This window comes from Neoarius graeffei, chromosome 17 (genome assembly GCF_027579695.1).
Source record: "Neoarius graeffei isolate fNeoGra1 chromosome 17, fNeoGra1.pri, whole genome shotgun sequence".
In the NCBI taxonomy this organism is placed as follows: Eukaryota; Metazoa; Chordata; class Actinopteri; order Siluriformes; family Ariidae; genus Neoarius; species Neoarius graeffei.
The window spans coordinates 17,283,085-17,296,621 of record NC_083585.1 but is presented as its reverse complement, the minus strand read 5'-3'; the positions used below and the strand labels follow the sequence as shown (position 1 = coordinate 17,296,621).

The following is a 13,537-nucleotide window of genomic DNA, read 5'->3' as shown; positions in this document are numbered from 1 at the left end:
CTATTCATTTAAGCCGTTTATTTAAGCATTTGGTTGATTTTTTTTTCCTGGAACATACCAGCATCTTCTTTTTCAATTTGTATGCTCAGATAATGCCCACATTATTCTTATTTTCATTCATTCATTCATTCATTGATCTTCAGTAATTTCATCATCCTGGTCAGGGTTGCAGCGGCACACTGGATGCAAGGTGGGAATAGAGCCCGAATGGGACAACAGTCCATCACAGATCACCACACACTGCACAAACACATTCCCACACTCATTCACACCTAGCCGCAATTTAACAGAAACCCATACGGACACAGGGAGAACATGTGAAACTTCACATAGGGACTAACATGAGCTCAGGATTGAACCATGGACCCTGGAGATTTGAGGTGGCAATGCTTGTTCTTCTTTTCACGTCTAAAATGGTATGGCTTATGATTAAATGAACTTTCTCCTTCCATTCTTTGTTCAACCTGGTATCGTGAATGTTTAACTCCGCCAACTTTGTTGGAGGAGGTTATGTTTTCGCCTACGTTTGTTTGTTTGTCTGTTCCCAACATTACTTAAAAAGTCATTTTTTGTGAGTTATTTGAGTTATAACAGATTTGGATGAAATTTTGAGGAAAGGTGGGCCATGGGCCAAGCAACAACTGATTAAATTTTGAAGCAAATCCAAATACATGGCTTGGCAGAGGTATGCACTCTACCGAGTGCCCTTCTAGTCATATATGTTTTGCAGAAAAGCCATTATACATTCATAGCAGTTTGTAAATGGAAACTGTACAGATTCTACCATAACTGAAAAGAACATAACTCTGATTACATCTTACCGACCGTATTAATAAATGACACTTCATGCTTTTTTAACCATTTAAAGTTATATATAATGTTATTGGATTGTCCACAAGACTAGCGCCTATTGTCACTCATGTTAAAGCAGCTATTAAGTCATTCCCTCACCAGTCTTATTATTTCGCTTTTGAAATTATGAACACAAAAACCAGCTTATCATTTTACCGAGCAGCCGGAAAGCGCAAACCCTTTTCATCCTGTGATGGAGAGTCTCTGGTAAAAGTTGCATTAACAGAAACCTCCACAATATAATCAATCCATTTATTATTGTCATGAAATGGACCAATCACACGGACGCTGTGGTGAAATCAGCCAGACAGACAGCGCCTCTTCTTCCTCTGAAGACTGAAGAGACTCGGTATGGACTCCATGAAAGCGTGCAACTTCTACTGGTGCACCATCGAGAGTATTCTGGCTGGGGCCATCACAGCCTGGTATGGGAGCAGCTCTGAGCAGGACGGCAAGGCCATCTAGAGAGTGGTCAGAGCTGCACAGTGCATCACTGGGTCCAAACTGCCGACATACAGGAACCTACACTCATCCCTCTTTTTCGACCAACAGGAAACCAGTTCCGTTCTGATTCGCGCAACAAATTTTGACCCGTTCAGAGCATTTTGACCAAAAATAAATTGGTTCTGAACCTGAAAAGTTGGTTCCCAGCTGGAACCAAAATATAGCTGGTTTTTCGAGCGTGAACTGTGACGACATCAGTAGGTGTCTCATTAGTTTGGAAAGGAAGCACAGCATAGCAATGGAGAACACAACTGAAAAGGATACATCTTCAGAAAAAATAGACCATAAACAAATATCTGCAATAACAGAACAAAAGATGGTAAATAATGCACAACACCTTCTTGATTTGCTCCTGTTTACTCCTGTTATGCCCTCCGTTCTTGAGGCATTATTGATTACAAAGGTTCTGTTCAAAACTGCTGAAAATGTGGGCCGGTTTGCTAGCTGGCACCAAGGTTCAAAGAATCCTGAGCAGAACCGATTCAAGAACCCGTTCCTTGTTGGTCAAAAAGGGGTAGCAGAGGAGCAGCAGGAAGGCCTTAAGGATCATTTGGGATCCCAGCCACCACAGCCATGGACTGTTTACCCGACTACCAACCAAAAGGAGGTACCGGAGTATCCAGTCCAAAACCAACAGGCTCAGAGACCTCAAGCCATCAGGATACTGAACTCAATCATTCGTCAAGTTAGGGTATCAGATTGGACATTAAGCATTGTTTACAGCTCACAGATCACACACTTTTTCATTTTGCGCATAATTATTCGACTTACCCACATTTTAGAATATAATAATATTCACTTTTATTCTTATTACTAGAGCGGTGGCTAGAATCATCAACAGTCCATACAGTAATTATCGACACCTTTTCAGATTTACCAATAAAAACAATCTTACAAAAGTGAATTTGAGTTACAACAGTTATTATTGGTTAATTAATCAACCGGAAGACCCGCCTCGCCCTTTGATCGTGTCATCTGATGACGCAGCTCGTTACCTGAGATGGAATTTTTTCAGCATGATCAGCAATTTGAGGAAAACCCGGACGTTATCATTGCAGGTAAGCATGGTGGAAAGATCATGGACATGTTTTTACTGATCAAATTCACTGATATTTCATGATCTTCTTGTCAAAACCTACTTTGTTTCTTACTCTTTCATTTGACAGTCGCCATTTTGTATCTAAACGTGCATTTGAGAAGTCACGTAAGGTGTCGATAATAGTGATCACTTTCACTGGTGTCCACCATTATCGACACCCTGTGGAATTAAAGGATATTAACAACTGTTATGGATCGATCTTTGTGTAACATTGTTGAAGTAGATGAAGTACTTTAAAAAAATAAAAGTGCTGTGATTTATAATAATGGGTTTTTTTTCTGATCCATAACAGAATGGAATGTTTATAGAGTATTTGGAATCCAACTGCAATAAATAGAATTAGACCAGAATTAAATTCCTAGCATATAAAAAATTACGTGCTTGAAATATTCAGATTTTTCTATTCCATTCAGAAAATATTTTTTGTAGTGTGTTGTAAATATCTACCACATATTACAATATCAGTAGACATTTTATATTTTGGTTTGAGGAATGACATGCGACGTTTGACCTGGATTTTCATGTAGTTACAGTGTCAATTGCCTGTTGACGTTTATTGGTAAACTACAAAACTAGAAATTAATGCAAACAACAACGAATAATTAACAAAATGTGATCTACGAAAATACTTAGAAAGCGGGTAGAAAGTGGAACAAAAAGATTTTCTGACGCAGGTTAAACATTATCAGTTCATTTATTTACAAACATTAGAATTACTTCCTTATTTACGTAAACACCCACATCTATATATTTATATAAAATATATTTTGTACTAAATATAAGTCTGTGTAAAACAAATTTTAAATAAAACATGTTTTGTTAACTTAACAACACATACCGATGATTTTTTTTTAATAAATAATCATCTGGATGTTGATAATTGTGGAACGGTGTCGATAACTGTGGACAAAGGTGTTGATAACTGTGGACAAAGGTGTCGATAACTGTGGAACGGTGTCGATAACTGTGGACAAAGGTGTTGATAACTGTGCACAAAGGTGTCGATAACTGTGGAACGGTGTCGATAACTGTGGACAAAGGTGTTGATAATTGTGGACAAAGGTGTCAATAATTGTGGAACGGTGTCGATAACTGTGGACAAAGGTGTCAATAACTGTGGACAAAGGTGTTGATAACTGTGGACAAAGGTGTCGATAATTGTGGAACAGTGTCGATAATTGTGGACAAAGGTGTCGATAACTTTGGAACGGTGTCGATAACTGTGGACAAAGGTGTCGATAATTGTGGAAAAAGGTGTCGATAATTGTGGAACGGTGTCGATAACTGTGCACAAAGGTGTTGATAACTGTGGACAAAGGTGTCAATAATTGTGGAACGGTGTCGATAACTGTGCACAAAGGTGTTGATAACTGTGGACAAAGGTGTCGTTAATTGTGGAACGGTGTCGATAACAGCGGACAAAGGTGTCGATAACTGTGGACAAAGGTGTCGATAATTGTGGAACGGTGTCGATAACTGTGCACAAAGGTGTTGATAACTGTGGACAAAGGTGTCCATAATTGTGGAACGGTGTTGATAACTGTGGACAAAGGTGTCGATAACTGTGGACAAAGGTGTCGATAATTGTGGACAAAGGTGTCGATAATTGTGGAACGGTGTCGATAACTGTGGACAAAGGTGTCAATAATTGTGGAACGGTGTCAATAACTGTGGACATAGGTGTCAATAACTGTGGACAAAGGTGTCAATAATTGTGGAACGTGTCAATAACTGTGGACAAAGGTGTCGATAACTGTAGAACGGTGTCATGTGATCTGACACGCTAAGTAATCAGGAATCGACTCATTTTTTTCCAGTGGAAGTTTGAGTAATTATTCATGCACAATTTACATATTGAAAGTCTTCTCTACTTTTGCAACGGCCTAAAGATCGTTAAGGTGTCCATAATTGTAGCCGCCACTCTAGTTTATTCTTTTTATTCGGCTCTGTTTATGGGTGAGTGAGAAGGTTAAGCATTTCACTGCATACAATGCTGCCTTGCAGTGTTACTGTATATATGAATGCGTGCCATGTGAACTATGGAAACTGTAACGTATTTAACGAGCGCATTAATATAAATGCTGACACCGAACTTACAGCCGGGACTACTTTCAAAGCTGATAAATCGTACTGAAGAATGTGATGCTATAAAAGCGTAGACAAGTTTAATGCTGGGTAATTCGTTGTCGGACATCACATATCAACAATTCGACTAATGTTTAGTTGTAGCCTAGCCTATCTGCAGTATGTAGCCCTGCCCACAAGCAGTGTGTAACCCCGCCCACAGGCACGCCAAACTGTACCAGTGCTCTTTTCCTGCAGCTCACATCTTTTAGTTTTTGATCCCTTTTACAGTAAATCAACATGCCAGTTCTGTGCTCTGGCTCTGAGATGACCTTGCCTATACTGCACTGTGTGGCCAGTGGAGTGAGTCCTAGTGAGTTTCTGCTTCACACTGCTCATTCGCTCCAAATGCAACGCTGCCTTCAAAGCCGCATTGTGCCACAGCAGCCTCCAACACCAACGAGCCAATTAGTGCTCATCATGATCACATGTACTTGCTGCTTTATTTTCATTCAGAAGGCTAAAGAAGACCTGGACTGTGGACGTAGCCTGCATTTTGCCTTGTAATGAATGTCAATAGCAATACAGTAAAAAAAAAAAAAAGGGGCCAAAAACAGACAATATGCCTTAGAATAATAAAATAAATAATAAAAATAAATGCACCAACTCAGTAGGCTGGATGTTGATCGAGTACACAGTGACTTCCACAACGCATTCAACCTGTGCACCCACTGGATGGAGTCCAGATGTGCGCGCTTAGTGTGAGGGAGCGACCCCACCTCCTCCTGGTGAAGGTGAAATAAGTCCATGGGTCTGCTCAAGCATAAAGCAAGATAATAATAATAATAATAATAATAATAATAATAATAATAATAATACAGTGACCGTTTGGAGGCCTGGAACAGTCTGGTTTGGTAGTGCAACCAAAATAAGAGAAGGGATTGAACGCAGCATGGCGCCTGCAAGGAAAAGCGCTTTATAACGCAGCGCAAACAGACAACACGCCGAGAAGAAACCAGAGCATGCAATCACACGTCCCCAGTCTGCTCTCCCAGCCTTAATACTGGGCACAGACTGGAACAGGCTATTCATCCAGACTCGTGGATGGATGCTGGACAGCGTTCCAGTCGGTTATTCTAACGCATTTTCCATGAATGAATGGGTTATAGATGGATTTGGAAAGCGTTTTGATTTTTAATGCGCCTCTGAGGAGAGGTGATGGAGCTGAAGGCGATGCTCCATCCACGCCTTGTGTCTGTCTGGGTGCTGATCATGGCCTCACAGAAGATCAGGAGACGTGAGGATAAAGCGCAGGATCAGGCAGGATGGATGGCCGACTTTGAACTTTTTTTTTTTTTTTTTTAACGCAAGTTACGCAGTGAATCTGTGCGCTGTCGGGGGAAATTAAGAGAAAAACAAATGCACACACACACCTCCTTGTGTTTTCCTGCCTGCTGTTTGAAACTGAGGAAGATGCACAAATGAAAAGAATGATGCTGATGGTCCTGATGCTGATGATGATGTGATGCTGTTTGGTTTGGTTTGGTTTGAATGAAAAATACAGAATGCTGCTCTTGCACTCACCTTGAGCTGTCGTTCCCCGGGTGCTGAAAACGCTTGCTATCAAAGTGGCCACATACCAAATCATAGTACTGTCGCCGACCAGAAATAACAGCTCAGCGTGGCCCTTTCAATATTTTGCACATAGTCGATTTCTGCGCACCGCACCGTTTTCCCCTCATTCATATCATATCATATCATATATCATATCTCCTATATCCTATCATATTCCCGTTCTCTCTCTTTCTTTCCGGCGTCTCCCTTCATTCTTGCCCCTGCCCGCCTTTCTTATGGCATCCTCATCCTCATCATCATCCTCTTCCTCATCCTCCCCCCGGACACCTGCACCAACACGCTCGTGGAAGACGGAGACGCTTCTCAAGCGCGACGCGAGACCCAGTGCGGGAATTCAGACCCAGGCTCCGCCCACGCCGCGCTTTCATTCGCTCCCACTGCCACCCTGGATGGGGAGTTGCAGCAGCAGGCCACGCCCATGTTACCTTTTGATTGGCTGACGTGGCGAGGAGTCGAGTCATGGATTGGTTAATTGTGTGCGGGATACAGAAGGCGGTTACTCAAGGTGAGTTGGAGTGTGCTGCTGATGCTGATGCTGAGGATGCTGAGGAAGGTGTGCAGTGCAGTGCAGTGCAGTGCAGCCGCAGTATCATGCGCACAGATAGACAGTCTGTCTATACTATAGGATCCTGAGTGAAGCTGACAGACAGACAGGAGAGATCAGTGCAGGCAGAGAAAACTCACTTTGCATCCTGTGTGATAGTGAAGCTGGATGGCGGCCAAACTTTCTGTAACCGTAACTGTAACTGAATTGTCTTGGCCAGCCCTAAGGGTCCCATCTGCATCCCATCATTGCTGAGGAGTGTGCTCCCATCACCCAATCAAGCATCCAGCCAGAGCAGGTCATGATATTTTTTAACCATGTTAACATGCCGGGAGGCACGGTGGTGTAGTGGTTAGCGCTGTCACCTCACAGCAAGAAGGTCCTGGTTCGAGCCCTGTAGCCGACGAGGGCCTTTCTGTGCGGAGTTTGCATGTTCTCCCCGTGTCCGTGTGGGTTTCCTCCGGGTGCTCCGGTTTCCCCCACAGTCCAAAGACATGCAGGTTAGACATGCAGTCCAAAGACTGGTGACTCTAAATTGATCGTAGGTGTGAATGTGAGTGTGAATGGTTGTCTGTGTCTATGTGTCAGCCCTGTGATGACCTGGCGACTTGTCCAGGGTGTACCCCGCCTTTTGCCCGTAGTCAGCTGGGATAGGCTCCAGCTTGCCTGCGACCCTGCAGAACAGGATAAAGCGGCTACAGATAATGAGATGAGATGAGATAATGAGATGAGATGAGACATTAACATGCCATTGTTGTGTATTATGCCTGATGTCAAGACTCTCATCTCTGCGAGCCTACCACACAGACTTAATACTTGTGTCATTTTTAGGGCATACCTAACAACCTGTGTTTTCTCTCCTCCTCCTCCCCCCCCCCGAACAAAAAAAAAAAAATCTGTCCCTCTGAGTTACATGTCGGTCCTGAGATCGAGATGCTGACCTCCTCTGCTCCTCGGACCTGCCTGATCCATCCTGGTGCCCTGTGTCTGGTTGGAGTCTCATCGCATCGCTCCTGTGGAGGACGGCCCCATGAGGACAGTTGAAAGTCACACTTGGAAGACGCTCTGGACTCTTACAGTAATGCTTTTATGGCTGAGGACTACAGTTGACTTGCTAACTTTAGGACTGCAGTTGGCATGAACAGTTTTGCACTCAAGTTTCCATCAATGCAAAACTTGCAAACTCCGCACAGAAAGGCCCTCGTCGGCTACAGGGCTCGAACCAGGACCAGTTACAACATCAACAAAATTGACTTCTTGTTAAAACTGTTAATGTTATAGTCATATTGTCTGTTGTTACCCAAATGAGACTGGGTTCCCTTTTGAGTCTGGTTCCTCTCAAGGTTTCTTCCTCATGTCGTCTGAGGGAGTTTTTCCTTGCCACCGTCGCCGCAGGCTTGCTCATTGGGGATAGATTAGGGATAAAATTAGCTCATGTTTTAAGTCGTTCAAATTCTGTAAAGCTGCTTTGCGAAAATGTTTATTGTTTAAAGCGCTATACAAATAAACTTGACTTGACTTTCAGCTGATGGTCGAACTTTACATATCTTGAAAAAAAAGGAGTGATTTTGTGAGGGATATACAAAAATCAAAGGCACAAAATATACACTCACTGGCCACTTTAATAGGAACTTGTTCTTGATTCTAAGATTCCTGTTCTTGGCTGCGGGACTGGAACCCAATGTGTTCTTCTGCTGTTGCATGCTGAGATGCTTTTCTGCTCACCACGGTTGTAAAGAGTGTTTATATGAGTTACTATATCCTTCCTGGCAAAAAATCTCAAACCAGTCTGGCCATTTCCCTCTGACCTCTCTTATCAACAAGGCGTTTGTTTCCACCCACAGAACTGTCACTCACTCAGTGTTTTTTGGACCATTCTGTATAAACTCTAGAGACTGTTGTGTGTGAAAACCCCAGGAGATCAGCAGTTTCTGAAATACTCAAACCAGTCCATCTGGCTCAAACCAACACCCATGCCATAGTGAAAGAAAGTCACGCTTTGAGATCACAATTTTTCCCGTTCTGATGTTTGAACATTGTGAACATTAACTGAAGCTCTTGATTTGTATCTGCATGATTTGATGCATTGTGCTGCTGTCAAGGGATCGGCTGATTAGAGAACTGCATCAAACAGCAGGTGTATATATATATATATATATATATATATATATATATATATATATATATATATATATATATATATATATATGTGTGTGTGTGTGTATGCAAAATACTCAGTAAAACTGACCAGCTAATTTCCTTATAAAACTGCACACATTGTACCTAAGACTACTATTTGAATTGAATTAAATATTTTCTACACTTCTCATCTCATTATCTGTAGCTGCTTTATCCTGTTCTACAGGGTCGCAGGCAAGCTGGAGCCTATCCCAGCTGACTACAGGTGAAAGGCGGGGTACACCCTGGACAAGTCGCCAGGTCATCACAGGGCTGACACATAGACAACCATTCACACTCACATTCACACCTACGGTCAATTTAGAGTCACCAGTTAACCTAACCTGCATGTCTTTGGACTGTGGGGGAAACCGGAGCACCCGGAGGAAACCCACACAGACACGGGGAGAACATGCAAACTCCACACAGAAAGGCCCTCGCCGGCCACGGGGCTCGAACCCGGACCTTCTTGCTGTGAGGCAACAGCGCTAACCACTACACCACCGTGCCGCCCGGGACAGTTTGTATTCCCATAAATTAATTTCAACTAATCAGGTTTCAGATAACATCAGAAGTTAGATGCTGCCCCTTTAGAGTAACCGACTTCCTTTGGAGCCACAAAGCTGGGCACTGCAGTAAGGTTTGTGCAGGTCAATATATTATCAACCAAAACTTGTATTTTCTACTTCGCCTCCTCCTTCATTCTCTGGTGTAATGTACACTGGTGAATTGGGGATTTATTAAGAATTAAAGGATGTATCCTAGCGTTACCATATATAGTATTAATTATTAAACTTAAAGGAGAACTAAAGGCAATTTTTTTATTATCAAAAGTCTATTTATCTCATTTTAATAAATATAGGAATGCATTTTTGATCGCTATTTTGTCGCTGCTATAGCAAGTTATGAGTGTTTGAAATACGCTCTGTAATATATCAGTCCATATGTCAAAGCAATGGCCGTAAAAGAGATTCGCTGAGATCTGTGCGAGACATCGTAGGAAGGAAATAAAACGTACAGTGGAAATCAAAGCGACCGACATCTGCCAACGATGTCAAAAGATGCGCGCGCCCTCTCTCGAATGCTGACGTAATCAAGCCGGAAGTTTTGTTTGTTTTGATAGCAATCAGGAAAGTTTGGAAAAAAGTAGGCAGTAATCGTAATTTAAACTCGTTTTTGTGCAATATTTCGTTTGGAAAACAGTTTTCAAAATGGCAGCACTGACACCTGGCTGACACTTCACATTTCAAAGTCTCGCACAAGTCTCGTGAAGATCACGCAGATAAGCGACGCCTGCCGTGAACCAAACGAACTAAATTCAACACGGCTAAAAACCGAATAGGCCGATAAGTATAATGTTTAATTGCAATTAGTTGCCAATACAAGTCATGATATAAGGTTACTAAAACCGAAAATATAATTGAATAACACGTTAAATAAGAAATAAAGCAAGATTAAAAATGACTTCAGTTCTCCTTTAAATTCTGGGGGAAAAAACATTTAAGGATTTTTTTTTTTTAATGGCCAGATGGGGAGAGTTGGGATGGTTCATCAGGTTCTATATTTCTAAATTTGTGGTTTAGAAATATAAAATTGTTTAAAATTTTTTGTTAAAATGTGGGCGTGTCCCTGCATGAGGATTAAACTTTTCATTCTTTCTTGAGAATGAACTGTTTTATCTCGTCAGGTTTCAGGTAAACTGACATTTTTCCATCGCTGTACCAGCACTGAGTGTTCACACAGTTCATATGTTACTAGTTTTGATGATTAAAAATTAAACATAAAGGCCATAATGATAGAAAAAGTGAAGTCTGAAGGTCAGTATATGTAACAAGCTAAGAAACGAATATTGCGGTAAAAGGGTACAGTAAATACTCTCTAATGCAATATGAATGTGATGCAACCTACAAAGAATTTCACACAATCTACAAAAGCTGTAAACTTGTCCCAAGTCTCCCTGCTCTCCCATATATACAGAGCAGTAAACAGGAATAAATGAAACAATGTTTTGTTTGATGTAACAAGCCTTTGCATATAATGTATGTATGTCTCAAGTCCAGTGAGTGCAGTTGTATGCGGAAATGAGCTGTAGGTTTTACTGAGCATCTTACAGAACCAGCCCCAGTTCTTCTGGACACTTTGTCACACTCGCTTCATTTTGCACCAAAACCCAGTAGCCTTCAGTATGGTTTTTGTTTGTTTGTTTGTTTGTTTGTTTGTTTATTTGTTGTCTGAAACGTGATCTCTTACAGTGGTGCTTAAAAGTTTGTGAACCCTTTAGAATTTTCTATATTTCTGCATAAATATGACCTAAAACATCATCAGATTTTCACACAAGTCCTAAAAGTAGATAAAGAGAACCCAGTTAAACAAATGAGACAAAAATATTCTACTTGGTCATTTATTTATTGAGGAAAATGATCCAATATTGCATATCTGTGAGTGGCAAAAGTATGTGAACCTTTGCTTTCAGTATCTGGTGTGACCCCCTTGTGCAGCAATAATTGCAGCTAAACGTTTGCGGTAACTGTTGATCAGTCCTGCACACCGGCTTGGAGGAATTTTAGCCCGTTCCTCCATACAGAACAGCTTCAACTCTGGGATGTTGGTGGGTTTCCTCACATGAACTGCTCACTTCAGGTCCTTCCACAACATTTCGATTGGATTACAGTCAGGACTTTGACTTGGCCATTCCAAAACATTAACTTTATTCTTCTTTAACCATTCTTTGGTAGAACGACTTGTGTGCTTAGGGTCGTTGTCTTGCTGCATGACCCACCTTCTCTTGAGATTCAGTTCATGGACAGATGTTCTGACATTTTCCTTTAGAATTTGCTGGTATAATTCAGAATTCATTGTTCCATCAATGATGGCAAGCCGTCCTGGCCCAGATGCAGCAAAACAGGCCCAAACCATGATACTACCACCACCATGTTTCACAGATGGGATAAGGTTCTTATGCTGGAATGCAGAGTTTTCCTTTCTCCAAACATAACGCTTCTCATTTCAACCAAAAAGTTCTATTTTGGTCTCATCTGTCCACAAAACTTTTTTCCAATAGCCTTCTGGCTTGTCCACATGATCTTTAGCAAACTGCAGATGAGCAGCAATGTTCTTTTTGGAGAGCAGTGGCTTTCTCCTTGCAACCCTGCCATGCACACCATTATTGTTCAGTGTTCTCCTGATGGTGGACTCATAAACATTACCATTAGCCAATGTGAGAGAGGCCTTCAGTTGCTTAGAAGTTACCCTGAGGTCCTTTGTGACCTCGCCGACTATTACACGCCTTGCTCTTGGAGTGATCTTTGTTGGTCGACCATTCCTGGGGAGGGTAACAATGGTCTTGAATTTCCTCCATTTGTACACAATCTGTCTGACTGTGGATTGGTGGAGTCCAAACTCTTTAGAGATGGTTTTGTAACCTTTCCCAGCCTGATGAGCATCAACAATGCTTTTTCTGAGGTCCTCAGAAATCTCCTTTGTTCGTGCCATGATACACTTCCACAAACATGTGTTGTGAAGATCAGACTTTGACAGATCCCTGTTCTTTAAATAAAACAGGGTGCCACTCACACCTGATTGTCATCCCATTGATTGAAAACACCTGACTCTAATTTCACCTTCAAATTAACTGCTAATCCTAGAGGTTAACATACTTTTGCCACTCACAGATATTGTAATATTGGATCATTTTCCTCAATAAATAAATGACCAAGTATAATATTTTTGTCTCATTTGTTTAACTGGGTTCTCTTTATCTACTTTTAGGACTTGTGTGAAAATCTTATGATATTTTAGGTCACTGATTCTTGGGATTTTGGATAAAACAGGTTTTAGTTTTGAAAATAAAAAGTTACTTAAATTACAAAATCTAAAGGTACATCATTATAGGACAAGGCCTTGGCTGTTCACAGGGAGAACATGCAAACTCCACACAGAAAAGCCCTCGTCAGCCACGGGGCTCGAACCTGGACCTTCTTGCTGTGAGGCGACAGAGCTAACCACTACACCACCGTGCCACCCTAGGAACTGCTCAACTAAGTAAAAAGAAATGACATCCATCATTACTTTAGAGTGCTGATGACACGTTTTTGACATCTTTGGCAATGTTTTATAACATAAAAAGTAATTCCCGATGATCCATATATTAATTCACGAAGGCGCCTATTTTACAAGTTATGATAAAAAATGCAGCTATTTGGGCAAATTTGACAGGGCTGCAGCACCCAGGAGACGAAAGAGGAGGAGGGGCTATATGACGTCAGTGAAAGAACCTTCCTCCTAACTTACCAGTTTGTTGTTGATGCAACAGGTGTTCAGTTTATCATTATTAGTATTTTTATTAGACATTATCATTTTATATATATATATATATATATATATATATATATATATATATATATATATATATATATATATACAGGGTGCGATTTGTCAAAAAACCAGAAGGGGGGATGTTTTTTTTTTTTAATCATGAAACGTCACAAAATTAAGGTAACAATAGGCTAACAGCTCAATAACATCCGATGATATCAAATGAAGAACACTAAATGAAAATGAACACTAAACCAGAGATAGTAAATTCATCTTCCTATCTCTCTGACTAAATACACGAACACTAGCACACAACAAAGTTCACATTGCTTGTCGCATTGCTGTGA

At 41.2% G+C, this 13,537-nt stretch overlaps 1 protein-coding gene across 1 annotated transcript in view; it reads right to left on the bottom strand.

The window, feature by feature from the left end:
• Positions 1-6,167, bottom strand: part of igsf9ba (immunoglobulin superfamily, member 9Ba) — a 203,283-nt gene extending 197,116 nt beyond the window's left edge. The window contains exon 1 of the mRNA XM_060943802.1: positions 6,104-6,167. Coding sequence (XP_060799785.1) covers positions 6,104-6,167 — 64 coding nt within the window. The remainder of the gene's footprint in view (positions 1-6,103) is intronic.
• Positions 6,168-13,537: the final 7,370 nt, after the last annotated feature.